Genomic DNA, 27888 nt, shown 5'->3' on the forward strand with positions numbered 1-27888 from the left:
GGTAATGCTGCATTACTGAGAGAGTTGTCTGATTATTAAGAAAGGACCTCAAATACTAGACAGAAAACTGCATTTTTAATCGGAAACTGAATTTGCTGGTAAAGATTATAAATGGAGGATATTGAAGATAATCATGTTCATACAAGAACATGATTGTATGAAAATGTAGAAATTATACTGTAGTCTTTAAAACTTTTAGAAAAGAATCTGATTAGAATTCTTTTTATTATCATTTAAGATTATCATTTTATGCTGTGTCAAGAAAAACAGATTTTCATAAGTAAGAAAAACTGAGCAGAGCAGCACAACCTTTTAGCAGAGGCTGACAGGTTTAAAAGTCTGAAGTTTGCTATACAAATAAAGTACTAGACTTTGAAGGACATTCCTTTCTAAATAATATTTTTTTCTTTCAGAGTGATCTTGGAAAAAGAAGGGCCTCGTTCCTTGTTCAGAGGATTAGGTCCCAATTTAGTGGGGGTGGCTCCTTCCAGGTAAAAATAATTTTTTTAAGTTAAACAAAATGGTGGCAATCTTTATTGTTTCAAGTTTAATGATGGAAGATGCTGAAGAGAAGTCAAGGTGGTAAGGATAAAGCACCATGGTATAAAAACAGGTATCTGGTAACCATGTAAAAGCTTGGGCCGTTTTCCCTGTGTGGCAGTGCAAAGGACCTCTTTGTGAAATCACTGGTGCAGTTTTTGAACCAAGTTCAAAAGGCAGAGAATACTAACGGAACCAACAGTGTGAAAGCGGAATACTTAGAGCTCTAGAACTAACCCTGTTTTTTGGCTTAGAGGACAAGCTAGACAGAATAATTTCATTACCTATTAAAAGAGCCAAAAAGGCCCTATTAATACATTAATTTGTCATTTTTCTCTGATACCTTTTTATCTTAGATTTACTGCTTCTGTAATAAAATACTATAGAGTTCCCATTCAGAGTGAAAAATGGCTCTCTGTATCCCATGTACTGGATACATGTCTTATTATTCATTGGTTTTCAAGTTTTTGTGGGCTTTTTTCTCTTGAAAAATTATCTGTTGGGGGAGATGGCACCTGGATGGCTCAGTCTTTAAGCGTCTGCCTTCAGCTCAGGTCATGATCTCTGGGTCTTGGGATCGACCCCCTCATCCGGCTCCCTCGGCAGAGAGCCTGCTTCTCCCTCTCCTACTCCCCCTGCTTGTGTTCGTGCTCCCGCTGTCAAATAAATAAATAAAATCTTTCAAAAAAATTTTTATTTTGGGACACCTGAGTGGCTCAGTTGGTTAAACGTTGGACTCTTGGTTTCACCTTGGGTTGTGATATCAGAGTCATGAGTTGGAGCCTGGCTTGGGGCTCCATGCTCAGTGTGGAGTCTACTCGAGAGTCTTTACTTCTGTCCTCCCTCCTGCTCTGCTCCTCATCCCCCATTTGCGTGCTTGTGCACTCAACCGCACATGCGCACGCTCTCTCTCAAATAAATAAATCTTAAAAAAAATTTATCCTTACCGTAAAAATTAAAAATGTGTAGCATAAAGGCTGACATTCCATCTTAAACACATCACCCCTCATGCTATATGCCTTCTCATAGGCACTTACTCGTCTCCGCACAGATAAATGTTATTAATAAAAGTTTGGCGTGTATAGTCTTCTTTTAATTTTTCTGGCTTATTTTGTATGTAAAATGCATATCATGTATACTTAATTATTGTTCACATTCATTTAATCGTATTAAAATATTTCACCAAATTTGTCTTGAAGCTTTTTCCATCAAAATACGTAGTTTTTGTGTAATCACATAGTGTGGCTACTCTATCATTAATAAGCATTCCCTTATTGATAAACCTTTAGGTGTATTTCCACATTTTGTCTGTTGAGAGCAGTGGTTTTGTGAACACAGCTATATTCTTATCTTTACTTAAGTGTATTTCTTTAGAATAGTTACTTGTAAATAGAATTTCTGTATAAAAGAGCATATACACATTTGAAATTAATATTACTCAATTGCCTTCTGAAAGGCAATTTTTTTTATTCTCAAGTAGTGGATTTAGTTGCTCTTTATCACATATTACTCATGTTGGTTACTATTCATGTCTTTTAATACTAGTCAAATAGACTAAACATGATTTTCACTTTTTTCTTTCTTTTAAGATTTTATTTATTTATTAGAGAGCGAACACAAGCAGGGTGGGGAGGGATGTCAGAGAGAGAGGGAAAAACCAGCTCCCCACTAAGCAGGGAGCCCGGCATGGGGCTCCGTCCCAAGACCCCGAGATTACAACCTGAGCCGAAGGCAGACACTTAACCAGCTGAGCCATCCAGGTGCCCCTATTTTCAGTTTTAATACACATTTGTTTAATTTTGGGTGCAGTCACACCTTCTTCTAATGATTTTCCGTTTGTGTATCTCTACTGTGAATTACCTTATATATTCGTTGCCTATCGTCTCATTAAAAGGTCTTTCTTACTTATTTCTAGGAATGTGCTATTTATACCTCTTCACAATTCATCATTAAATGTATTCTATTTGTTTTTCTTGCTGATAATGTAGTATGTTTCATTTTAAATTAACTTTCCATTTTTCTTCAGCACATTAAAAAAGGCACAACAGTGAGACTGTCCTCATTTGTGCTTTTGCCTGTTATGTTGGGAAATAAAAGGATTTGATACTGCAAGCAAATAATTCAAAGCCTGGAAAGCTAAACAATGAGGAGGTGGTGGGGATGCATGAAATCAAAGTCAATAAGTTAAGAGGGGAAGTATTTACAGATGTAATGGAATGTTTATAAACATAGAAGACATGACCTGATGAGGCTCATTTCTTCTGGAATTATTTTGTCTGTTTAAGGATACTGTGAACTACTCTGTATAATATAGATTAGAATATACCATGGTATCTCAGAATTGTTTGACATACTTTGATGAATTGGGTCAGTTCTACGACCCTCTCCCCACTTAAAAAATATTATATATTAATAGTAATATCTTTATATTAATATCAACTAATCATAATAATTATATATTTAGCAATTTTTAAAGTGCTTATACCATATTTACTCAAGTGTGTTTAATTTAACCTTACCATTACTTAAGCCTTCCAGCCTTATTCATGTTTCTAAACATCTCTTATACAAATAGTTTTTATTTCATTCAGTCAGTCAGTTGATGTAAAAGTGTTGGGTCAGGGTGGTAGGTGTCTTTTTGTTGGAGGGTGCTTTACATTTGAGGAACTTTACATTGAGGTTTGTCTTTTAATGAGTCAGTGCAAACTGTACTTCAGAATCTACATGGAAAAAATATGTAAATGATCCTGATGTTACATGAGAATGTGGCTAAGACTTTGTTTTTAGATTTTTCTAAAATTAGAAAGATGAATTTACTTGTCATTTAAATCTTACGAATTATATAACATGCTTATTGATAAAATTTAAATCTTTATTTTAGAGCAATATACTTTGCTGCTTACTCAAACTGCAAGGAAAAGCTGAATGGTGTATTTGATCCGGATTCTACCCAGGTACACATGATTTCAGCTGCAATGGCAGGTATGAATATAAAATATTAAAAAGCAAAAATTTTTCCAAAACCTAGAGATTTAATGTTGAATTATGATTTTACATTATGTAGTTAAGACATTGTGCTTTTCATTGATTAGCATCTACATATATGATTCTTAATATTTATTAGTATTACAGTAAATTTGATCAGAAGGTATACTTAAAATCTGTTTTAAGTTGGCATTTTTGTAATCAGGGGTTTGTGATAGCATACAGGTAGTATAATATTTACATTGAATAGTTAGTGTCCACTGAATAGTTAGTGATCACTTTGACAGTTTAAAGAATCCAACCATAATTACACTATAAATAAGTTATGCAGCTATAATTTACTCTTCTCTCCTCAATTTCTGTTAGTGCCTTTTCCCTTTTTGCTGCATGTTTTGGCTTCTGTCTGAAATGTGCCGGCAGTTCTTGGTAAAGTATTCATTTTGTCCTGTGCTCAAATGCTGAAATTTTTGTGATGTGTTACTGATAACTGAGAGATACTATAATGTATGTATTTTGAAAAATATGTTTAGCATTCCATATAAATAACACTAGATAATACTTAAATTTAGGCACTGGCTATGTGTACATGCTTGCTATAGAAATGTTTTCCAGGGACTCTTCTATCATTGTTGAGTATATATGATTCTGAATTAACGCAACTAGTTTTGGGCCTCTGTACTGCCTTAAAGATAAACTAGGAGATTGATTTGACCAGTCTGGTTCTGGAATCATTTGTTGCAATGCGTGTTAGACAAAGCCATGACCTTTGGTTCATTATTTGCAGTTTTCTGAGATTCATTGTATATTTAACCATATGTCACGTTGCCAAATTATGCTATGACTATAAAGCAGATTTTTACTACTTTCATCAACTGTTGAGCCATAAATTGAGTGTCAATTACGTGTTTAATAATGAGTGCCTTAAATTGTTAACCATTTTCTGTTTAGAAATAAATTGGATCAATTTGAACCACATACTTTAACGAACTAAGTGTAAGTTGAAATAACTAATTTCTGAAAGGGTCAATAGCCATATATCTACTATATACCTCACAAATTATTTTCAAGGCTTTTCATATTTGGTAACTGACTGACTCACCAAAGTTTTAAAGCTGAAAGGTAAAAACTTTAGAGGTCAAGGTGGTGAAATAGTCTTATTTATCCATGAGGAGAGATCTTGGGCAAGTTAACGTAATTTATGCAAATTTCCTTTTACCTTATCTTTGGAATGTAGGTTGCTCTACAAAGATTTGGATTTTGAGAATTAGTTCTTTAGTACCATAGAGATCATCTAGTTTTTAACTAGAATTTTTTTAAATTTACTTTTTATAGCTGTTGAATACAGATACGATTTTTCCTCTTCAAATTTGAGTGGGTATAAGGTAAAAATTAGTGGCTAATTTCAAACTATATAACTGCTGTATTAGGATCTTTAAGAATATATTTCTGGACTACCAGTTTTTTAACCCCAGAAAATTATTAAAGAAATGTTAATTTTTTTGTTGTTCATTTTGTCAGACTTGATGTCCAGAAAGTAGATAAGCAGACATTTTTGGTAGAGGATAGTTATTATATATTCAGTAATGCGAATTTAGGGTTTCAGAATATCTTAATTCCCAGTAGAACATCTTTTTTCATTAGAGTATCTTATCAGAGTTTATTACTATTTTTGTATCATGTGGTAAAGAATTTCGGTGGAATTGTCATTTTGCACTTTTCTCTCAAGTGTGTACAAATGTCAACTCATAGTTTGTTTTTATATTGATAACTATTTTCCAACTTGAATTCCTTGAATTTTTGTAAATTGATGGTCTTAACCTTGCTCAGATTATTGCACTATATACTTATTGTGTAATTTGAAAATACCTCTTTCTTGTGTTTGCAGTTACATTTTTATGAGAATTGTGCTTTCAGAGCTTCCTTGCACTCTTCATGAGCATTAACACTTAGCTCTGCAGTTTTTATACATAACTACATTGTTGGTGAAACTGAAAGATCCCATGCAAAGTCACTAAGGTAGTCTTTTGCCCCCTTCATTCTTGAAATTATCTAGACCAGATTGGTCTGGTTTTTCTTCAGGATCATTTTTAGAAGTCTTTTAAATATGAATTGGGGGTGCAAAGTGCTTAGAGGCAGTCATGTGAAAAATCATTTTTTAACTGGCTATTAAAAAAAAAATGCTAACCTTGTCACTTTGGTATCAAAAAGTGCACTAAAATAGACTTTAATGATATTGCCTGTAAGATTTTGCCACATCAAACAGCATACACATTAAGGATTTTAGTAACAGACCTTGTACATAATTTTTTTCCAGGTAGCCCATTGATTTTGCATTTTATCCATATGAACCCAAGTGTTTAGGTAACAAACCTTTTGTTAATAAAAATAGTTTATTTAAAGTGGATCTTACTTTGGTTTGTTGTAGTGTTTCAAGAGAATACTTTAAGAATTATAAACCTAAATTTAGAGGTATAACTGAAAAATTATTTCCAGTTAGAAGGCTATTTAATAAAATTAAGTAATGTTGACTCTGTTTTTCCTGCTTTTTTTTCTTCCCTACGTGTAACCTTTGTTAGACTGAGAGTATTTGTTTTGTCAAGATTACTTGTATGTTTTTGTTTAAATGAATTTGTATATCCTACCCTATTACTAGACACAAATGTACATACAAAAAATAGTATGGTTTCTTTATAGTAATTCCCAGTTTTCAGAAATTTTTATCTGGAAAAAACATAGGCTTTTATATGCAACGTAGATTTAAATGAAAACAATTTTGATTTTTATTAGATTATATATTCAAACAGTTATTGCTTAATTTTTAAAATACCAATAATATAATCATTTAACTTTTACTAAATACCTAGAGGGTTTTACTTGCTTATAGCATTCACTGTTATTTTTCAAAATACATTTTTCTGTTTGACTTTAAGTTTATTATAAATATTAAACTTTAAAGGTTAAGTTTTTACTCATTAAAGAGAAATTTTTTCTTGCCTATATAAAATATATTTTTTAATATTTTATTTTTCCATGGCAGTTTATTCACCCAAATGGGTGGGTGGACAGATGTTTTGTGTGTTTGTATATAAACATTCTTCCTGTTTTTTATTTTGTAGAACACAAGAAATAAAATACAAAATAATCCAAAATATTCCATCAAATGGATGTGCAATATTATTGGTCATAGTGCAAAAGGTGTGATAGGTATAATTGTACCAACATATACTTTAATTTTTTTAAAAATTACAGATAATTACAAAGTGTTACTCAGAATATTCTGGGGTTTTTTTAAAGATTTAAGGAAAAAAAGATTTACTAAGAAGCTGTTAAAGTATAGAAAATTGTGATTTCACCTCTGATCTTGATAGATAATGATTAGGAAAATGAGATATGATGATCCCTTCTAAATATTTTCTTAGACTCGCCATTGACAAGGTTAGCATTTTTTCGTTAGGGCAAAATTCGTGTTTTAGGTAAGTATTTGGACTCTGAAACTGCTGCAGATGGCAGAATTTTCAGTACTCGATGCATTTTTTTTAAAATTATGGCCCATTCTGATCTTCCTTTTTGTTTTTTAACTTAAAATTTTCAAAAAAGTTAGATCTCACCGTAAATATTTCTGAAATCCTTCCAATGGGATTCATTTTGTACACATGTTTCTGATGAGGTCACTGCTTGTTGTTATGATACAGAAAAGCCTGTGTCTATTTTAGGCATTTACTGTACATTTCTCCCGAGAAAAGAGTGAGATCGTGTCATCTCATGCTCCCCATCCGCAGGTCACTTCCTGTAGAAATATGGACTAACTTAAACCTCGTGAGTACTGATCTGAGCGTCTCTTGCAGCCTCTAGTTATAAGAAACACACCCTGGGAATTTATAATAGCTGTGGAATTAATAGAAGGCGGGAAATGAACTTTTATTTCCTGAATATATGTGTGTGTGCTGAGTATTTCATAAAACTTTTTAATTCTGATCCCTTTAGAATATTCCTTCTAGAAGGAAGAATGGGGTTTTCAGTCATTGTGTAATAAAAGCCTGGGGTCTTCAGCTTGGCCATAATAGCCTTGACCTCGAAAAAATTTGATGACAATATTTAAGATATACGTAGTTGTAAATGGTATCATACCATCCTACAACTTTTAGGGGAGATAGTAGTTCTCTTTGCTTAGCATAACATATTTTAAAAGTCTAATACAGTGCTTTCCATTCTGTTGTCTGTTTATATTTAGCTTTCTACTTTTCTTGCAAAAACATTGATCTTAATACCTACCATTACTTTACAATAAATGCAGGGTAAGAATATATGGGATCTAAGCTGTTTTAGTTTTAATTTTTGTTTTGTTTTTGTGTTTGTTTTGTAGTTTTAATGTATTTCTCTTAGAAGGTTAGGTGGGCTTTGTTCTGCTTACAGAACTTGATGAAGTAAAAAATACTGAAAATGCAAATACAGGTATCACTCACTTAATGAAATAGACATTTTCAGCAAGTTTCCTATAAGCAGGATTTCTTTTAATCTGGTGTACATTATCGGATGGAGTCTTAGATGAAGCAAAACTTTAAAAGTTGCATTTTGAAAGTTTTAAAAAAATTTTCTAACAAAACTCTAACCGCACTACTATATGGCCAATACACTGCCACTTTGCTTTTACTGACTAGAGCAATGTTAATTCTTAACCTACAAATAGCTCCTTCATATGCCTCTAATTCAGCTTTAATGTTTAACAGAGTGCTCAGAATATTAATATGAACTAGCATTATTGTCAAAATACCACAAACTTTAAATGCAAAAATAAAAAGTAATAGTAAATTTCTAAACTTCAGGGAAACTATTCCAAGTATCTTTGTATATGTTTCTTAGAAGTAGGAAGATCTTTTTAGCTTTGGCTCTTGGCCAACTTCAGATTGCCTTGAGTTTTTAATATATAATTAGTGATAAATTTTTGCTTCTTCCCACTTGTTTCATTTCTTGAATTAACAGACTGTATTTTTATAGGATTAATTAGCTTAATAATGTCCAGTTAGTTTATTAGGTAGAGTGTCTGTGGTTGAGAGAATGTAATAGCATAAAATTCTAGGACCAGAGTTTTAACTGTGATAAAGACCAATCACTAAAATGTAGGTTATCCCTAGATTCTCTCTAATGTAGTGGTTTGCTGGCATTTAACCTAGTGTCTTTATTAAAAGCTAGCTTATTATTGGGAGAGTTGAGCCAGAACAACTGTAGTAAGCACAAGTTACTGGTAGTAACAGTTACAGAGGGATAAGATGACAACACTCGGTTGAATTTTAATGTTTCCTGTCCCATAGATTAATTTGTATTTGGAAAGGAATTTTAGTTAAGTGAGAAATACCTGTTGTTTGCGTCCTGTCACTGTTCATTCATGTACAGAGGATAATTAAAAGTTTTATTCATGGATATTTGAAAAATTCATTTCTAGTAATATTTATAAATATTACTGCAGTATTTTAAAGTGTACAAATATGGAGTTTTTTAGACTTTAATTGAGGAATTTTGTGACTTGGAAGAGAATTAAGCTTGGGTATTAACTAAGTTTATATTTTTAGAAATAGAACTTCTATTTAAAAAGAAAAACTTTAATGTTCATCTTTTCAAATCAAGTATAATAGAGATTTTTTACCTAGATAGGGCTTTTTGGGTTTGTTTTGTTTTGTTTTGTTTTTAAAGCTTGGTGTAAGGATTCCCAGTTTTAGGCTTTCAAATTTTAATGAAAAATTTGTTTTCTTAATTTCCACAAGCTAATTAATAAAAACGATTGTGAATAATGTAGAATATTTTGTTGCCTTGTGCTGCTTTGCAGCCTTTCACTAATAGACCCCCTAATATTGCTTTACGGATATTTAACTAATACAGATATTTAAGTCTGAAAACAGTCATCAAGTTAGAGGTATAGCCAGAATACTAATGTTTGGTGCACATTTTCTTTAAAATTGAGTGTATTTAGTTTGAATTTTTCATTTAAGAAAATGAAGGTGACGGAAAGGAAAAAAATTCTTTAGCTTTATTCTCATTTAAACCAGGACATGCAAGAAAAAATCTTTTCCAAGTAAAATATTTAAATGGATCTAATAATTTCATATTTTTCTTCTCCTTTCCTTTTACCAAGATTTTTATATATGAAAAGAAACTTATTTAAAAATGTTCCTGATAAAATGTCCAGCACTTTAAATTTTTATTATTTTAATACTGGCACATACAAAATTTTTGGTCTAGTACTAGTTTTATACATATGTATGTAGTATTAAAATCACTTGAAAGAAACGGAGACTATAGAACTATTACAAAATAGTGAAAGGAGTCATCAAACCAAATTTTTATTCCATTTATCGTTTCATAAATAGATACAATTTAAGCATCCCTTTGTGAGATATCTGGCTATTTCTGTGGTGTTAAAACAGTGGCTTAAGGAAATAAAATTTGAGTTAGCTAATTATCTGATATTATAGAGGTGCAAAGAACCCGTGAGACCAAATTCTGCTTTGTAAACAATTCAGTAAAATGATTTTGCATTTTAGGTATACCCGTAGTGACTTTGAAAGCCAAGAAACAGTTTTATGATTGGTTCTACACTATATGTTAATTTCAAAAACAAATTATTTTTAAGTGCACCACATCATTTCTCTTCCTGAAATAACTTTACTCATATTCAATGTGCTGGTTATATTCCACCTTTCTAAAAATAATATGTTTCACCTACCTATTATTTGATAGAAAGTGTTAAAATAGTTAATTTCAGATCCTTAGACATTTCTGCATGTAAGTTTTCACTGAACTTAAAGGCCAATTGAATAAATATAGTTTGATGTAAGTAGTTCTGTGAAGTTTGTGTAGTGATCCTAAAAGTTCACAAGCAATACATTAAAACCCCGTTTTGTATAGATGAAGCAGTTTTCATAAATTCCCGTTACCAAGATTGCATTTCATGTGCTATTTTCCATAACAGTAGGAAGATAGAAAGTAAAAGATACGCACTAGTCTAGAAACAACTGTTCCAGAGATCTTAATTTATCAACTGGAATGAGCCATCTTAGGAGACCACCCTTCTGCACTGATAGTACACAGTACTTAGGTTTTAAAGTAAACCAGAACTACATTCTACTCTAGTTTCCCTCTTCAGTGTCTATAAAAGTGAGAGGAAAGTTCCAGTATGTAACTTCTTGAACTTTTCAGTTTTTTATATGGTTAAGTGGATGAGAAATAGATCTGTCCTTTTAACCCTAAGAGAAAGCTTACTTCTGTGATACCCTTATTTTAACAGTATTAGTAAGAATATGTTCATATAAAGCATTCATAAAGGCAAGCAACAGTCCTTGCTGTTATATAGCCAACCTAAGATCAAAAGTAAATGCTGACCTTTAGGTAGAAACCACTTGGAACATAGGGATTTGGACCCTAAGTAGCTATGTAGAGTTTGCATGCTAAAAAGCCCTAGAATACACCAAATTTCTATATATTTGTCTGTAGAAATGGGTTTCTAAATTTAGCTTAGAGTGTAGAGGGCGCCCTTCTACACTTGGGAGAGGAATTTATATATAATCAGGTTTTGCTCTTAAAAGAATTTTTTAGTTATGGTCAGAATTTGAGAATGTAGATTGGAAATAAACTACAAATACTCACGGTTGTATGTTTATAAAAAAATGTGTATAGCATACATCGATTAATAGTTTAAACATTTTCTTTAATATAGATTTCTATGATTTTTAAAACCTTAAAGTTAATAATATATTCTTCATTTTTACCAGAGTTCATTTTAAACATGTTTGTTTAGGTTTCACTGCAATCACAGCGACCAACCCCATTTGGCTTATAAAGACTCGGTTACAGCTTGATGCAAGGTATGTTAATTCATTAAAATAAAATTAAAGTTGATTTCAGCTCATTTTTTCCTGTAAATTTATATCTATGAGATTTCAGTGCCATGTACCTAGCTATGTCTTTCCCCTCTTTTGATGCTGATTTTGTTTTTTGGGGTTTACCGTCAAAAGCAAGTGATAACAATAGTTGGCAATGTGAGACTTTCTAGGGAAGAAAGAATATTATGTGTTGTGTTTTTAAATAAAAAGAATATATATTAGCCTAGCCCAAGCAGTGATAATTTCACTATGTGAATGATTTTAATTGGTCTCCCAACAGGTAAACAACCCACGATCAACTGGTCTAGATTAAATCTTGCAGGATCATTGCTCAAATTTGGTAAATTTTATATACAGAGAGGTGTGGCATAGGATTTAGCTCTCATATATTTATAGACTTCATCTGTTTTTGATGAATGTCTATTGAGCAGATACACTGCTTGGTTCTAGAGATACACCAAGAAACAGTGGGACCAACTTTAAATGGAATAGTCAAGGAATTTTGTTTTTGAGCCCATTTTAGGCAGAAGCAGTGGCCGTTGCAAACCTCATAGTCTTAAGGTTAGGGCCTGGCGTGTTTGGGAACTGAGCAAGGGCCACAAGCCGTACAGCTTAGAGTCAAGCTATCTCTATTCCTGTTAGCCTGGAGAATGAAGAATGGGGAAGAGGAAATACTTTTTTAGAGAGATGATCCTATTGCTGTATTATAATAATAATAATAATAATTTGGAAACCTTTAGCCTTTTGGTATGGACTAGACTTGTAACAAATTTTCACTGATATATATTTTAGGGCTTGGGAGGTAGTCTATGTATGTCGTAGACTAAATAAAACTTATCTAAGAAATCATTAATAATGATGCCTATTGGGGACGCCTGGGTGGTTCAATGGGTTGAAGCCTCTGCCTTTGGCTCGGGTCATGATCCCAGGGTCCTGGGATCGAGCCCCGTGTCGGGCTCTCTGCTTGGCGGGGAGTCTGCTTCCTCCTGTCTCTCCGCCTCTCTGTCTGCTTATGATCTCTGTCTGTCAAATAAATGGATGAAATCTTTAATAATAATGATGATGCCTGTTTAAATATCTGTTTCCCACATTTTGTCATGTTGAACTATATGCTATTTGGAGACTGGAAACATCTCTAATTCTTGTTTCATCCAGAATAATTAAAATCACATCTTAAGTGTCTCGAAGCAAAACTCGAAGTTTACTTCCTAAAGCCAAAGACCTGAAAGGTAGTGGTAGTTAAAACAACCCAAAGTTAGAGAAATGTGAGGATTCCAGTCCATATTATACTACCAGGGGTATGCTTCGGTATGTTGTAGGGTGGATCTGTGGGGGGTCCTGAGAAAAGTATCTATTATTTTTTCACTTAAAGTTGTAACACAAGCAAACACAAGTTCTTAGGCTTGGGGAGTGATAGGGAATGGGATGGAGTTGAGGTAATAGTTAAAGGTTGGTTTAAGGGTGCTAATGTATAACCATGAAATCAAGAATAGGGCTGATGTGTTTGCATATTACTCTTTAGGACTTGTAGGATTTTTTTTTTTTTTAAAGATTTTATTTATTTATTTGAGAGAGAGACAGTGAGAGAGAGCATGAGCGAGGAGAAGGTCAGAGGGAGAAGCAGACTCCCCATGGAGCTGGGAGCCCAATGTGGGACTCAATCCCGGAACCCCGGGATCATGACCTGAGCCGAAGACAGTCGTCCAACCAACTGAGCCACCCAGGCGTCCCAGGACTTGTAGGATTTTAACTTCTTGTGAGGAAGTCTCTGGTAGAAACTGATTAGAGTTGGTTTCATGGATCATTCAAAGAAGAAAGTTTTCAGTCAGTGTCATTAGTTGAGGACAGTTACTAGTTCAAGACAATAATTAGGTCATAAAACTGGAGGAATTTGTAGGTTATCATAGGGGTTTTAATTGTGTTTTTGTTATGCCAGAAATAGGTTGTATATAATTTATAATTAGGTAAATTTTCTATTTCTTTCCCTGTAGGTTGCATTTAAACTCATTTCTTTTAGATAAGGTTCTGTTGGGAGAATCATAGTGTAAGGTAATATTTTTACAAACTCAAAATTATATACTTGTATAAGAGTAGGTACACTGCCCATATAGCGCTAAGCAAGTTTTACTGGGGACGATGCTCAATAAATATTTTATAACTGTAGGGGTCCACATTCACTGTTCACCATGATACCGACATGAAAGATAGGACTGTTGCCTTTAAAGGATTATAGGAAATTTGACTTAAATTCACACAGTCATTTTTGGGGAAGAACTGAGTGGGTTTGGAAGAATTCTGCAGATGTACAAGTATCGCATTAATTATATTCCCTGCTTTGTGAGGTACTATCATCATTAGTGTCTCAATCACTCTTTCATGTTACTAAGTGCAGAAGAAATCTTCTCAACTTAGAACTGGATTTAATGACATAATGTAATGTGAGAGTTTGGTTTTATCTTGAGCTGCAGTCACAATGTATTTGGACTATTTTATTTTTTATCCCTACAGTATAATGAGTACATGAAACTGAAGATTTAATGTAATGTATTTTGCATTAGTAAAATAAACTTCTTACATGGTACCCCTCTAATGTGACAAACTTGGGATAAAAGAATAAAGTCTAAAATGAATGTCTTAATATTCTGGCTTCACTTCTCCATGAGTTAGAGGATCATCCTCTATTTAGAGTGACATATTTCTACTGCATTTTATTGACTTTATTTAAAAACCTATACTACTTTGTAAACAAGATTTTTCCTTTTTGCTTTTCAGGAACCGTGGAGAAAAGCGAATGGGTGCTTTTGAATGTATTCGTAAAGTGTATCAGACAGATGGACTTAGAGGATTTTATAGGGGCATGTCTGCTTCGTATGCTGGCATATCAGAGACGGTTATCCATTTTGTTATATATGAAAGTATTAAGCAAAAACTACTGGAATATAAGATTGCTTCTACAATGGAAAATGAGGAAGAGTCTGTGAAAGAAGCGTCCGATTTTGTGGGAATGATGCTGGCTGCTGCCACCTCAAAAACTTGTGCCACAACTATAGCATATCCACATGGTAAGAGGAGTGGAGTTTCTATGAGTAAAATTCTGTTAATTTACAAGTATTTTCCCATGTCAGCCAATGACCCATTTATTAGAACATTTATAATTTTATTGAAATCAGTGAAACAAAATACAGTTCTTAGGAGTTCATAATGGGATTAAATCTGTGTAAGTAACTGGTTTAATAGGTCAGTATATATTACAGTAGTATAATGGAGATTTAGCATGCACTCTGGACCGTCACATTTTAGCCCTGAGTCAGTCAGATTCCAGCCAGGTGTTGTTTGAGCAAGTTTAAAAAAAAAAAAAAAAAAAAAAAGGTATGGCTATAGATGGTATACTAGATACTTTATATACATTATTGCTAATCTACAAAAAATTCCTGCAAAGTACTTACCTTCTCCATTTAAGTCTAAGTATGCTAGAATATAACCAGAGTTTGTCTTCATTTTCAAATGGAAACAAGAAATGTTAAGATTAAGTTGCCAAAGGTCACAGAGCTTACTCAGGTCACATAGTTTACTCAGTGGAGAAGCCCGAATTTGAAATGGGAATCTATAATCCAAAACGCCAGCCTATTTTACATTATTTCATGTTGGCAAATAAGTATATATGAATCATTTATTTCTGTCATTAAGTCTTATACTGTTAGCCTCTTTCGTTGATAGGTAATAAAATCACTTAAAAATTTGTCTGCAGGATGCTGAGATTTTTTTGTAACTTGTTTTAAGTGTAGACTTTGATTTTGTTGTATTTAGGGTTTGTTTTGCCTTTTTTTTTTTTTTTTTTTTTTTAAGATTTTATTTGTCAGAAAGAGAACAAGCAGGGGGAGCAGTAAGCAGACAGAGCAGCAGGCTTCGCATTGAGCAGGGAGAGTCCTGGTGCAGGACTCAATCCCAGGACCCTGGGGTCACAACCTTAGCTGAAGGCAGGCTCTTAACTGACTGACTAAACCTCAGGGGTTTTAGGATTTTTTTTTTTTTCTTTCAAGTAATCTCTACACCCAGCATGGGACTTGAGATCAAGAATTGGATGCTACACTGACTGATCCATCAGGCGCCCCTACTTTGGGCTTTTAATCTAAATGCTTCACTTTTGTTACACTGATTAATATTCACATTCATCCTTGTAAGTCTAAGGCTCTGTGATTAAAGCTGTATCAAGACAAATGAAACAGGGCTAGGAGGAAATGAGTATTTGCTCTAAAATGTAATTTTATGAGTAAAACTAACTCTAACCAAGTTGGACTGTGAATTTAGCTCCACTTCTTGAGGGAAGTTCCTAACTTCTCTCTTTAGGAGAAGTCAAAAGAGGACAGTTATCAGCAGTATTGTTTAGATTCTGGCTACTATAGGATACCTAGAATTGTAAGAGACAGTTTTGGAGTTGTAAGCATCCTGTCCCCTCAAGTGAGATGATGTCCTTACATGAAGGGGTAATTAAGAATATTTTGGGTGGAATATATAAATGGTTTGAATGTTTAAGATAAGATACAAGAAATTTCAAATAGTAACATTTGCAGTGAAAATAGTTCTAGGCCATTTCCCTCAGGCCCAACAGGACTAGTGTGTTGGAAAAACAGACTCTTCAGTAGAGAGCTCTGAAAACTTGTCCCAGCCTCTACCCCCAATGACTAAAACCTCTCAACAGTCCAATTTCCTCACCTTTCAAAACTAAGAAATAATGGACTAACCATAATCTTTTATATCTCTTAGAGCTCTAAAATTTTACAAATTTTGCGTAGTTGCTTCCCAGATGGGGCCTTTTAGTTAACAGCTGGTGTTTTGAACAATTTTAGGCTCATGCACATGAAATTTCATGTTTGTTTCATGTGGACCATTGTAAATATAGATTATTCTGTTTTCTCATTGTGGGGTTCACCTAAGAGTTTTTGTGTTTATTTCTCACAGTATCTTTGTGTATTCATTTTTTTCTACCACCTGCATTCCCTTTTCTGTTTCTTCACCTTTTCCTATATATGTATTGTCCCTTTTAGCTATATCTAGTATACAACTGACACTTTTGTTTTATTCTTTAACCATTCAGGAACCTGTTAAATTTTTAATTAGTATTTATTATTAGTGGTTTTAACCAGCTATCTTAAAAGTTGGGTGTTACTGTAATAAGACCAGTTTCAATAAGTTACACATTAAAAATCACTCTCATATTTATTCTGAGTTTACACTTGAAGAGTGGTAAATGGGATGTGCTCAGCATTAGGAGGGTATAAAGATAACACAAATGGGGGCACCTAAGTGGCTCAGTGGGTTAAAGCCTCTGCCTTCAGCTCAGGTCATGATCCCAGGGTCCTGGGATCAAGCCCCACATCGGGCTCTCTGCTCAGTAGGGAGCCTGCTTCCCCCCGCCCCACACTGCCTGCCTCTTGGCCCACTTGTGATCGTCTATCAAATAAATAAATAATCTTAAAAAAAAAAAGATATCACAAATGTTTTAAAATGACTTTTTTTCCCCCCCTAAACAGAAGTTGTAAGAACAAGACTACGTGAAGAGGGAACAAAATATAGATCTTTTTTTCAGACACTATCTTTGGTTGTTCAAGAAGAAGGTTATGGGTCTCTTTACCGTGGTCTAACAACTCATCTGGTGAGACAGATTCCAAACACAGCCATTATGATGGCCACCTATGAATTGGTGGTCTACCTTCTCAATGGATAGCAACTTTAAGCTGCTGTACTATGAAGAGGGAAGACCAAAAGATTCCAGTGGACCGTGCAGTATCGAAGCCAGCATGGTGGACAGAAGTAAAACGTTTGGGAACATGTAACTATGCCTAAATGGAAGTTTGGTTGTAATCATAACCACATTACTTGGTCTTTTTCAGTAATATGAAGAAAAAAAAACCTAGGCTGCCTCTAAGAAAAAAGCCTTTAGAAGCACTCCTTTCTCCAAATTGCCGTTTTCTCTACCATGTCCACAGGACACAGTTGCATTTTGTTGATTTATGGCAGAGTACAGTGTGTATTCCATGAGCACTTTTCCAGTCTTCTAAACAAAGCCATCCTTAATTGTATAAATATTACAACTATCCAAAGATAGTATTGACAGTCATAAATGTCTTACCTCTGGCTTCTGTGTAATTCATGTAAAATTGTAAAATAACAAGAATAAGTGAGATTCTTAGTATTACTTTTCCATTTCCTTGAGAGGATCTGGAATATTTTAAAATTAATTATTTGGCATTAATAGTCACTAGTTTTGACAACTAATGAAATAATGTCAAAAGATCTTGCATATCTTTAGCTTTAAAATGTTTCGGTTTCCACTGCTAACAGGTGCTTGATGTTGAACATGATGTGGACACTTAAATTGTTCATTAACATATCAAGCCCAGTGTAATAGTTTGGGACAAAAGAAACCAGTGAAATGTTGATTCTGGCCCTTTGAGTAACTTGAGCACATCCTCATATCTTCTCTAACTTTACAATACATGAGTGAATGCGGTTGTCTTGTCAGTGACTTAGTAGTTACGAACTTGAATTATCATCTGTCATACCTAGATATTTTCTTAAAGTAGAAAAAATTCACCGCTATTTAATCTTTCTCTCTTTGCCTTCACATTAGGAATTTGAACCATTGAATTATTTCCAGAAGATCAATATAGATTGCATTTATTTTGTAGAGAAAATGGTAATTTTCAGCTTTGCCCTATTAGGTTTCTTTTTTTAAGGTGACATCAAAAATTTAAGGCAGTATAAACATAGAAGAGGGACCCTCTGCTGTCTAATTGAGCAGGTAGTGATTCTAATTGACCAGAGTTTTGTGAATGAACAAACTGCTTTTGACAAGAAATTTCTGTTATCCTGATTTCTTGAATGGTAAATCATAGAAAGACTCAAAATTAATTCAGATTAAGTTTCCTAACAGGATATAGCTTTTACATTTTGCTGTTGAGTTCATCTGTACCTTTTAGTACCTAAATATATATATGTATGGCCCTTCTGAAGATGTTTGCTGTAAATCTGTTAAGAGACTTTTGCTTATGGATGTTGCTATACTGGTGTATAAAACATCTACAATTAAACTCCAGTGTGGTACTCATTTCAGTATAGATGAACTGTACATTTTGTGCAATGGCTTTATTTTAAGAATGACTTTGTGAATGCACTTTGTGGCCTTTTTTTGGAGAAGGGTGAGAGTAGAGTATTCCATGTTAAGACTTTCTTCTTTTTTTTTTTTAAACATTGGTCATGTATTAGGCAGAAACCATGTTCAAAACATTTTTCTGGGTTTTAGATACAGTGTTTGGAGATCTTTAATAATATAAATGTTTTATGTATTCTGTGTATACTCTAATGACCCTAACACAGAAAATTGTAGCATGTCATTGCAAGCTTTCTCTGCTATCACCAGTGAAACACAGTGCCCTCTTAAATTCCTTCACCTTCTTAACTCCTTATAATCAACATAACTGGATGTTTTTGAGGTGCTTTGATTGGAATTAAAAAATATTCCAATCTCTTTGGAGACCAAAGGCAGATTCAGTTTCATTACCTTTGGGATTATTCGTACCTTTTATGGTGAATTTTAGCTTTGACATTTATTGTGAGAAACATGCCAAAAAAAAAAAAACTAGGGATTTCTAACTTAAATCTGTAGAGAAAGTCTCATAGTGTTTGCCTTTTCAGGTGCCACTTACACTGCCTAATACAGTGCCATTTGCCTTGCAAAGATTTGTAAACATTAGTTGTGTTGAATGACAGATTCTCCATGGTAATGATCTCAGTATACCACAAATGATTAAGAGTGATACGAAAACCAGCAGCTATGGAACATCTTATTATTTAGTGCTAGCACATTCATAATAAGTGTCCTTCAAGGATGAACATGTATTCTTTTCTTGTTTATATTTAGCAAGTAAAACTTATGTTGACCTTAGTGTATTATATTCAGATTTTAAAAGTGAGTATTCTCTGTGTACTGGAAGAAAAGATCTTAGAGTCTTAGATTTTGTTTCTTTGTGCAACAACTGGAAAGAAGCAGTGAAGCTTATTTTAGTTTTGTTTTGTTTTTTCCCAAAGCACAATCTGCCATAGTTTACTTTATGTTGACAGATAATTTAAAAAAGAAAACTATATAAAAGTTGTATATAAAGTTTGTCTCTGAAACATTTTTTTGGAGATTTTTTTTTAATTGATGCAAATGTTTAAAAAGAAAAACACATACTTAAAGCATTGAATTTTTTTTAAAGCTGTGTTTTGTTACCTATTTTCTATCAGATGACTTTTTATTTCTAGTACAGAGATTGGCAGCACTCTTCAGATTTGTCTGTACTTTTATTACAGAATTTTATCAGGAAATTGAATTGAACTTACTCAAGTTAAAGCAGTAGATATTGAAAGAGTATGGTCATAGAGCATTAGATAGAACTTTGGTACTGGTGGCTCATAGACAGTTTACTAAATCTCAAAGTCCAGATCTGAGAATTACCAACCCTGTGACTGTGGGGTGGAATACAGTGCTTTTGAATCCAGGAGGGGGAAAGAAAAAGAAAAAAAAAAAAAAACTATTACCAAAGCTTTGTCTTATTTTCATTATGTATGTAATTTTGTGGACCCAGCATTACTAGTTGGAGGTCACTAGTAATTTATTTGTAATTTTGAAACCAGGATAGAATATGGTTAGATTATTTGATCCAGCCTTGTCTCCTAAAACCTAAGGCCCATTGTGGAATAGCATGACTGTATTAGGACCAGGGTGTTAAAAATAACGAGTGTTTATTCTTTTACTGGAGTATAAACATGTTGGCATTTTTAGATTTAAGTCACTAAAAATACTGATCTGAACTTAAAGGATTTAAGTGCTAGAAATCAGTCTATCCTTTACTCTTCAGCATTGTTCATGCCTGTCTTTCATTGTTTACATGTTCTTCTGCCCAGACTATTAGTACTGTAGGGACCCCTTTTGGGCTGATAAATAAAATAGTTGAGCCTTTCTGTCTACTGATCATGACTTAAACATTCCTAAGAATAAAGGTATTTCTGAATGATACAAATTAGAAGGAATTTTAATTAATGAGGATATTTCATACAATGTGCTAACTTTCTGCCCACTCAGTTCTCTTCTCCATCATGCACTTATATTTCTTGTTAATCTATACACTGCTTTTTATGCTACTCCTTTTAGAAACTGAAAATTCTAGTTTCACTCATTTTTTTTTGTTAATAAACACTTGAATGTGTACCCCTCATATGTGAACAATTAAATTATGATCTATTAGTCTTAGCTAAATAATCAACTTCAAAAGAGTTGATAACTTTTGACCATTTATGTGAGGTTTGCTATTCTCACATTTTGTGTACATGGCTGTAAATTATGTGCATTTATCCTATTTATGTTAACTAGCTGAATTTTATTTGAATTGTTAAAATTAAAAAATTAAAATATCCTTATGAAAATATGGGGTTTTTTTTCCTATAATATAGTATTCTAACATTTTGGTTTGGTGAGAATGTAATCACACTTTTTAGGATGAAGTGAAGAACAAAAGTGTATTGCCATTTTCAAGTTTAAGTGTTGGACTCCAATCTGCTAGACATAGTGATTTCTTTATAGGAAACAAAAGGTCAAATTATCTAATTCCCTCGTAAGTCAGTAAGATTCTTCTGTTCTGCCATATATTCCACAGGTTTATTGATAATTTAGGTACCATACTTTTCATGTATCAAAACATCCTATTTGAAAAGAATATCTGAAAAATTTGAGCTTAATGAGGTTATTTGATACTTCCTTAGGTTGAAATAATTTTTTTACATTTTACCTTACATCATTAGTTTTTGATGGAGTGTTCAACGATTCATTATTTGCATATAACACCCAGTGCTCATCGCAACATGTGCCCTCCTCAATACCCATCACCCACTTACCCTTCCTCCCACCCCCCGGTTGTAATGATATTTTAACATCATGACTTCGTGTTAGTTTTGGTTTTCACCTTTCTGAAAGCTAAGAATATTAAAAGTTCAAACTTTTTAAAATGACCAAATGAGTCTTCATATAATAGGTTGAAACAATCGACAGATACAGGTGTTCTGTAGTACTTACCCATTTTACATTTCTGTTTTATTGAAGTTTTCACAAGTTGTAGCTACCATGAAACATGACCTAGTTTTATAGGTGAGGAAACCAGGATAGATTGATCATGTCCCTTTTCTCAAAACTGGAAGCTTTTGGACTACTTTCCACTGAAGACTGAAATAGTGGGTGAGGTGAGGACATTGGCAAAATAATGGTTGAAGTTGGTATGCCAAGCATATTTTACTGCTTAGTGTCCCAAGTTTAAATTGTGTGTGTGTGTGTGTGTATTACTGAATATTAGGATCCGTGGTAGAGGAGGGAATTTGTGAGTGTATGATTTCCTAAGGTTCAAGTATGAAGTCCACACAACTGATAAATTCGGGCAAGAAAGCAAAGTGTAGTTAAGTGATTTCCTTTATTCTCCTAACTAATTTTTTTTTCCACATTGCACAAACCAGCTGGCTACCTTAATATATATGGAATCAGTTCAGTAATTTAAATTCATAGAATGCTATGTTTATACAGTGATTTCATGTGGTTTTCCAGCAACCCATAGATTGGGTGAATGGGCAAGTGATATTTAGAGGGGTATTAGTCACAGTGGGGTTTTTTTGACTTGGTGTTCTGAATCTTAATCCTGTGTTTATTTACTATACTAGATTATTCAACAGCCTTTGGGATGAACACTAGAACGAGTAACAAAAGACAATTTAGATGAAAGATCTATGGGGATTGGCTCAGGATGAAACATGCTGGGGGATAATAAGAAATAGCTAGGTACATGAATTGGAGTAGTGAACTGTTGTTGAAGCTGGTCTATATAGAGCCTTAGCTTACTTCTGAGGCCTCGAGGGAAACACTGGATTCCCCCACCACCACCAAACATCTTTGTAACAACAAAGCAAGTCAAACCTAAACATTATGCTACTTTTGAGCCTCAGCAATGTCATATGTTCTCTGGAAGTGTTAAACTGATTGATTCTTTTAGAAAGATCTGGAAAGGTTGGCTGGAGAAAACAGTATTTAAACCAAGCTTTGAAACAAACTTAACAGGCTGATTTGGGGAGGAGCATTCCTTGTTGAAACAAAGATTAAAGTGTTCTAGTAGCCCATCAGAGAAATAACCCATTTTCTTTTATTCTCTCCTGGGAGTTGATAGAAAAACTGTTTTGAGGGGTGCCTGTGTGACTTAATTGAGCATCAGACACTTGGTTTTGGCTTGGGTCATGATCTCGGGGTAATGGGATCAATCCCCCAGTCAGGCTCCACACTGGGTGTGGAACCTGCTTGGGATTCTCTCCCTTTTCCTCTCCCTCTTCACCAGCCCCTCCCTATGCTCATGCCTAGGTGTGCTCTCTCAAATAATTTTTTTAAAGTGTCTCGAGATTTTCAAACTAGTGGTAGACCTAGGATTCTAAACCTAGTCTCATTCAAAGTAGTTCAGCACATCCAGCTCAACAAAATTGAGTCCTGTTTTCTGTGTCCCAGTCCCTCCTACTTTCCAAAGCACCTCAATTCTTAAGTCTTCTAAATTGCCAAGGATAAAAGGCCCACTTTCGCTATTTCTAAATCTTACCTTTCAAGATTATCCAGTAAGATTGATACCCGTTGACTGAACTTACTCAGATATTTTAGTGGTGTAGGTTATTTGATGTGAATTTTCCTAAGTCACATATTGACTTTTTCATTGTCCCTGCCCCCCATAAGAGCAGCTGGACATCAGTAGGAAAAGTGAGCCATTACCTCACCATACTCAAAACAATATGGGTCTAAAGATTTAAAATTGCAAACCTTCTGGAAAAAAAAAAATACGTTTGCAAACTTGGAGTAGGCAGGGATTAGAGTCCACAGGAGGCACCAACCATTAAGAAAAAGCCCTCAAAATTAAAAACATCATTAAAATAAAAGTGCAGCCACAGTCTGCAAGAAAATATTTAAAATATATCTGACAGGATATGTCATGAAATATACAAACAAGTAATCTAAACACTTAAAAATAAGCATATGTAAAGATGCTTAACATGATTAGTAATGCTAATTAGAACCACAAATAAGATAACACAACATAGCCAATACAATGACAAGCAGACAATACTAAGGATGTAGAAACAACTAGGACCGCCTACATTGCTGTTTAGAATGTGAAATGGTATAGCTACCTTGGAAAGATGACGTTTTTAAGAAAAAAAGTTTAAAGTTATTTCTATGCTATAACCCAGAATTACTACTGGTAGGGAAGGGGGAGGTGGGAATTGCCAAGAGAAATGAAAATCTCCAAAATTTTCATAGCTCTTTTATTTCTAAGGGTGGATAGCAAGGGAAAGTCGATTGTAAATCATGCAGTGAAATACTACATCATAAAACAGAAAGCAAAGTAGGAATTACAGATATGTGCAATAACGTAAATGAGTATTAAAGACATGTTAGATGAAAGAAGCCAGGCACAGAATAGTATACACTGTACTCCATTTATATAAAGGTCAAGAACAGGAAAACGTAGCCAGCTTGATAGAAGTCAAATTAGTATACCTGGAGTTGGAGAGAAGGGGTTGACTAGCAGCCGGGCCTAGTGAAAGTTTCTGGAGTAATGGAAAAGTCCTACATGTTAATCTGGGCAGGGTTAAACAGGTGTGTACATAATGTGAAGATACATTATCTGTATATTTAAGATTTGTTCACTTCAAGCCTGTTTTTTTTTAATCTAATGCAAAGTAAAGTTTGAACACTACATAATGAAACCCATGAAGGCTTGAGGTACTGGAAGTACAGTTCATAAAATAGTCATGCTTAATATGTTTTGAGAAATAAAATGGAGAACTTTTTTTTTTTTAATAAAAGATTTTATTTATTTATTTGACAGAGAGAAATCACAAGTAGGCAGAGAGGCAGGCAGAGAGAGAGAGGAGGAAGCAGGCTTCCCGCTGAGCAGAAAGCCCGATGTGGGGCTCGAACCCAGGACCTGGGATCATGACCTGAGCCGAAGGCAGCGGCTTAACCCACTGAGCCACCCAGGCACCCCAAAATGGAGAACTTTTAAGTATCTGATTTTGCTATCAAGCAGGCAGGACCTCTGAGCTACTCATCTCCATGACAACTAGATCTCAGAACGTGCTTTTTGAGGCCTAGCTCAAAAAGTAGAAGGGTTCCCCAAGGACTTTTCCCTTTCCCTCCCCCACGCCAAGCCCAAAACTAAGCAATTAGAACTAAATCTGGATTAATCAGGATGGGGACTGGTGCTGGGGCTTACATCTCCAGGAGCAATTGTCTCGGGGGCCCAGGCCTGAAGAACAGGGGCATCAGTAGACTGAGGTGCTCCCAGGATGGGTGGGGGGTACTCCCCTGGATACCAGTAGAAGCAGAGTCAAATCTGGTGGAGGGAAACTCTTCAAGTTGGGCCTACAGACTCATAGCATTGCTTAATGATTTCCAAACATAAGATCTGGCAGGCCGTGAGTGATCACAGAAACATGGAAACAACAGATTGACACCATCAAGGACTTAAGAGAGAAAATGCAGAGTAGCTAGTAGTTACAAAGATGAGCCTACAGTATTAAATAAGGAATAAACAGACTTTAATAGTTAACCATAAAAATGAAAACTATAGAGCAGTAGCTGCAGGTTTGGAAACAACAGCAAGAGCAAAGAAACAAGATCCCTCTGGTTCCAGAAAATCTGAAAAAGATGATGGCTTATCAGGCCTCTCAAGCAAAGCAGGCACTTTTGGACAAGGAGCAAAAGAAAGGAAAAGAGCTCAAGTTCAAGGGACCAAAATGGTTCTTACATGATTCCCGGCGGCAGCAACATGACAGGTTGCGCCTCAGACGACTAGAAGTGAAACCCTGTGGCTTGGAAGTGCCAGATAAATATTCCCTGGGCTCTGCTGTATGCATCCAAAGGATGAATGGGGTGAGTTCACTGGTGCAGAGGACTACTGCCAGGCTTCGCCCGAAGATTTTCAGTGATGTCTTTTTCAGAGTAACCCCCCAGACCATAAAAACATGACATAGAGTGGAAATTTACATGACCTGATGACTTCCAAATCTGAAGTCTGCCCAGAAGCTCATCTTGAAACGTGGACAAGGTGAAGAATAAAACCATTCCTTTGAGACAACACAGTGATTGACGAGCACCTGGGGAAGTAGGGTGTTATTTGCTTGGAAGACCTCATTTATGAAATTGTCTTTCCAGGGAAAGAACTTCCAGATGTCTGCATTCTTATTACGTCCTTTCCATCTCTCAGGTAGCAGGCCTGTCCTGCTACCAAGAATAGTGGGCTTCCTCAAGGAGGTGGGCTTACCTGGCTCTCGAGGGGACACATCAATCAGCTCATTTGTCAGCTGAATTAAACCCAGAATATCTGAAAGCACAGTGCACTGGTGGCATGTGTTTTGTCTTTTGGAATTTTTACCAGTGTCTTCAAAGAAGATTATTTAATGTTATATCTTTGAAAACTAGAGGGAAGGTCAAGGACAAAATGATGATGCTCCTGGCAGGCACTTGTCATCACAGCCCAGTTCCAAGGGAAAGTTCCGGTGTGTTTCCACCTCTGAGGTCAGCCGAGGACTCCTGGCACGGAAGAGTCAGTCCTGCTATGTTCCATCTTCTATCGTGGAGTTTAATGTTGATGAACGAATACCCAAGCATGACCCCGAGACTGCAGTGGACCAAGCTCAGGGACATACTTGAGCCTGGGGGATCCAGGGGACTTGTTTTGGAAGGAACTTGAAATATAGTTACAAAGAAGAGCACAAAAACAGTGCTCAGTTGTCAGAAAAAGAACTATAGGCACTGAAATCAAGAACTCGGTGAATAAAAACAGACTAGATGCAACTAAGTGATTTAAACTTGAACACCTATCTAAATTATCTAGAGGACAGGAAAGGTAAAGAGAAGGGCTATGAAAGATCATTTAGGAAATAATGGAGGATGGAATCAGAATATCTAATGTACTTCACTATATTTAGTAAATGAGGCAACATTTTAGAAGGTAATTGGAAAATTCCCAGAGTTGATAAACCTGAATCCATAGCTCCACAGATCACAATGTATCCTGATTTGGATTAAGACATGCCTATAAACATAGTGATATGAAGAACATCAAAGCAAAGTGAAGATTTTGATTTCTGCTACCTGCAATGGGTTAGGTTTTAGGGCCAATGCTCCTAATGAGTGTAATTAAAATGCTCAGTAAAGTATTCTAAAAATCTTACCATCTGAGAGTGAACATAATGAGGAATGAGCAAGCCAAATTCCAAGACATGTTAAGAGCCTAGAAAGTCAAGAGGGCACGCCAAGCCACCTCAGACCCAGAAGCAAGTGAGGCAGAAGTGGATGATGAGGTCCCATTTAAGTTGAGTCTGATAGACCCTTCCCATTAAGTTAGGGCCCCAGTAGTAAATTTGGATTCTTTGTTCCATCTCCCTGGGAGTGGACAAAGTTTCCTTGGTGCTGAGCAGAGCACAGAAGTAGAACACAGAAGCCCAACCCCGAGACCCAGTACTGACCCCAAGTAGAATTAAAGCCCAACTTAGCATTGCTAGAGTGGGGATGGGGCGTCGAGATCAAGAATTAAAGTGATTCCAGACACATGGGATCCCAAATGTATGGTAGAAACAAAGACCATTCTTTTCTGGAAAAAGCAGTCCTTATCTATGATTATGGTGCGAACACATCAATAATTTCCAGGACTGTGAGCAGCACACGGTCGATAAGCACACAAGGAAGCCGCACCACTAGTGACAACCCTTAAAAGCAAAAGCAGCCCACTCTCAAAGAGAAAAGCAACTCTGGAGTTCCCAAATATAAATTAAAGTGCAAATGAGTACAGTTTTAAAAATATAAGACATGCTTGGAAATAGGAGAGTAGGACACTAAAAAATGGTTGAGCAGATTTGAAAACCAAATATAACTCCTAGAAGTGAGAACTAAAGTTTAAAGCACAGTTGGACAAAGCTGGGAAGCGTGGTTTTGCAGCAAGTTGCAGCACGTGCTGTCCAGAGGAAGAAGAAGGTACCGAGGAGACAATGAGATGCAGACAGGACGCTCTGGGGCTGGGCGGCTGCTGAAGAATTGATCACTTAGATCTATAATCCCAAGCAGAATACATAAAAAGGAGCTCCTCTTTACACACGGTATCATGAAACTAGATAACCAAAGGCAGAGAAGATTTGGGGATAAAAATATCCAGACTTTTACCTCTGACACGACGAACCTTCAAAGCAATGACAGCCAGTGTGACAACTGACTTAACAGGCAGAACAGAAGAGAGGGGGATAATTCCTTCCGATGTGCTAGTTTTTCAACCAGTAAAAATCCTTCAGGCCTGAGGAAGGAATACAGAAATTTCAGAAAAATTAAAATAGGGAGTGTGCTCTCAGCAGGTCATCAAAGGAAATCCTCCAAGTT

The 27888-nt window shown here is 35.1% G+C and overlaps 1 protein-coding gene, 1 long non-coding RNA gene and 1 pseudogene across 3 annotated transcripts in view; all 3 read left to right on the forward strand.

Annotated features, from left to right (window-relative positions):
• Positions 1 to 20864, forward strand: part of SLC25A36 (solute carrier family 25 member 36) — a 36912-nt gene extending 16048 nt beyond the window's left edge. The window contains exons 3-7 of one of the 2 annotated variants that reach the window (XM_047726245.1): positions 414 to 491; positions 3422 to 3522; positions 11315 to 11381; positions 14172 to 14461; positions 16931 to 20864. In XM_047726245.1, coding sequence (XP_047582201.1) covers positions 414 to 491; positions 3422 to 3522; positions 11315 to 11381; positions 14172 to 14461; positions 16931 to 17124 — 730 coding nt within the window. In that variant the 3' untranslated portion in view covers positions 17125 to 20864. The remainder of the gene's footprint in view (positions 1 to 413; positions 492 to 3421; positions 3523 to 11314; positions 11382 to 14171; positions 14462 to 16930) is intronic. The other variant, XM_047726255.1, reaches the window with a different exon arrangement.
• LOC125097977 (uncharacterized) lies at positions 14469 to 15264 on the forward strand. The gene is made up of 2 exons (XR_007126676.1): positions 14469 to 14725; positions 14769 to 15264. It is a non-coding gene; the product is annotated as an uncharacterized LOC125097977 (long non-coding RNA).
• Positions 20865 to 24902: 4038 nt separating the features above from the next.
• LOC125097499 (60S ribosomal protein L7-like 1) lies at positions 24903 to 27364 on the forward strand (annotated as a pseudogene).
• Positions 27365 to 27888: the final 524 nt, after the last annotated feature.

Source organism: Lutra lutra, chromosome 1, assembly GCF_902655055.1.
Source record: "Lutra lutra chromosome 1, mLutLut1.2, whole genome shotgun sequence".
Lineage (NCBI taxonomy): Eukaryota > Metazoa > Chordata > Mammalia > Carnivora > Mustelidae > Lutra > Lutra lutra.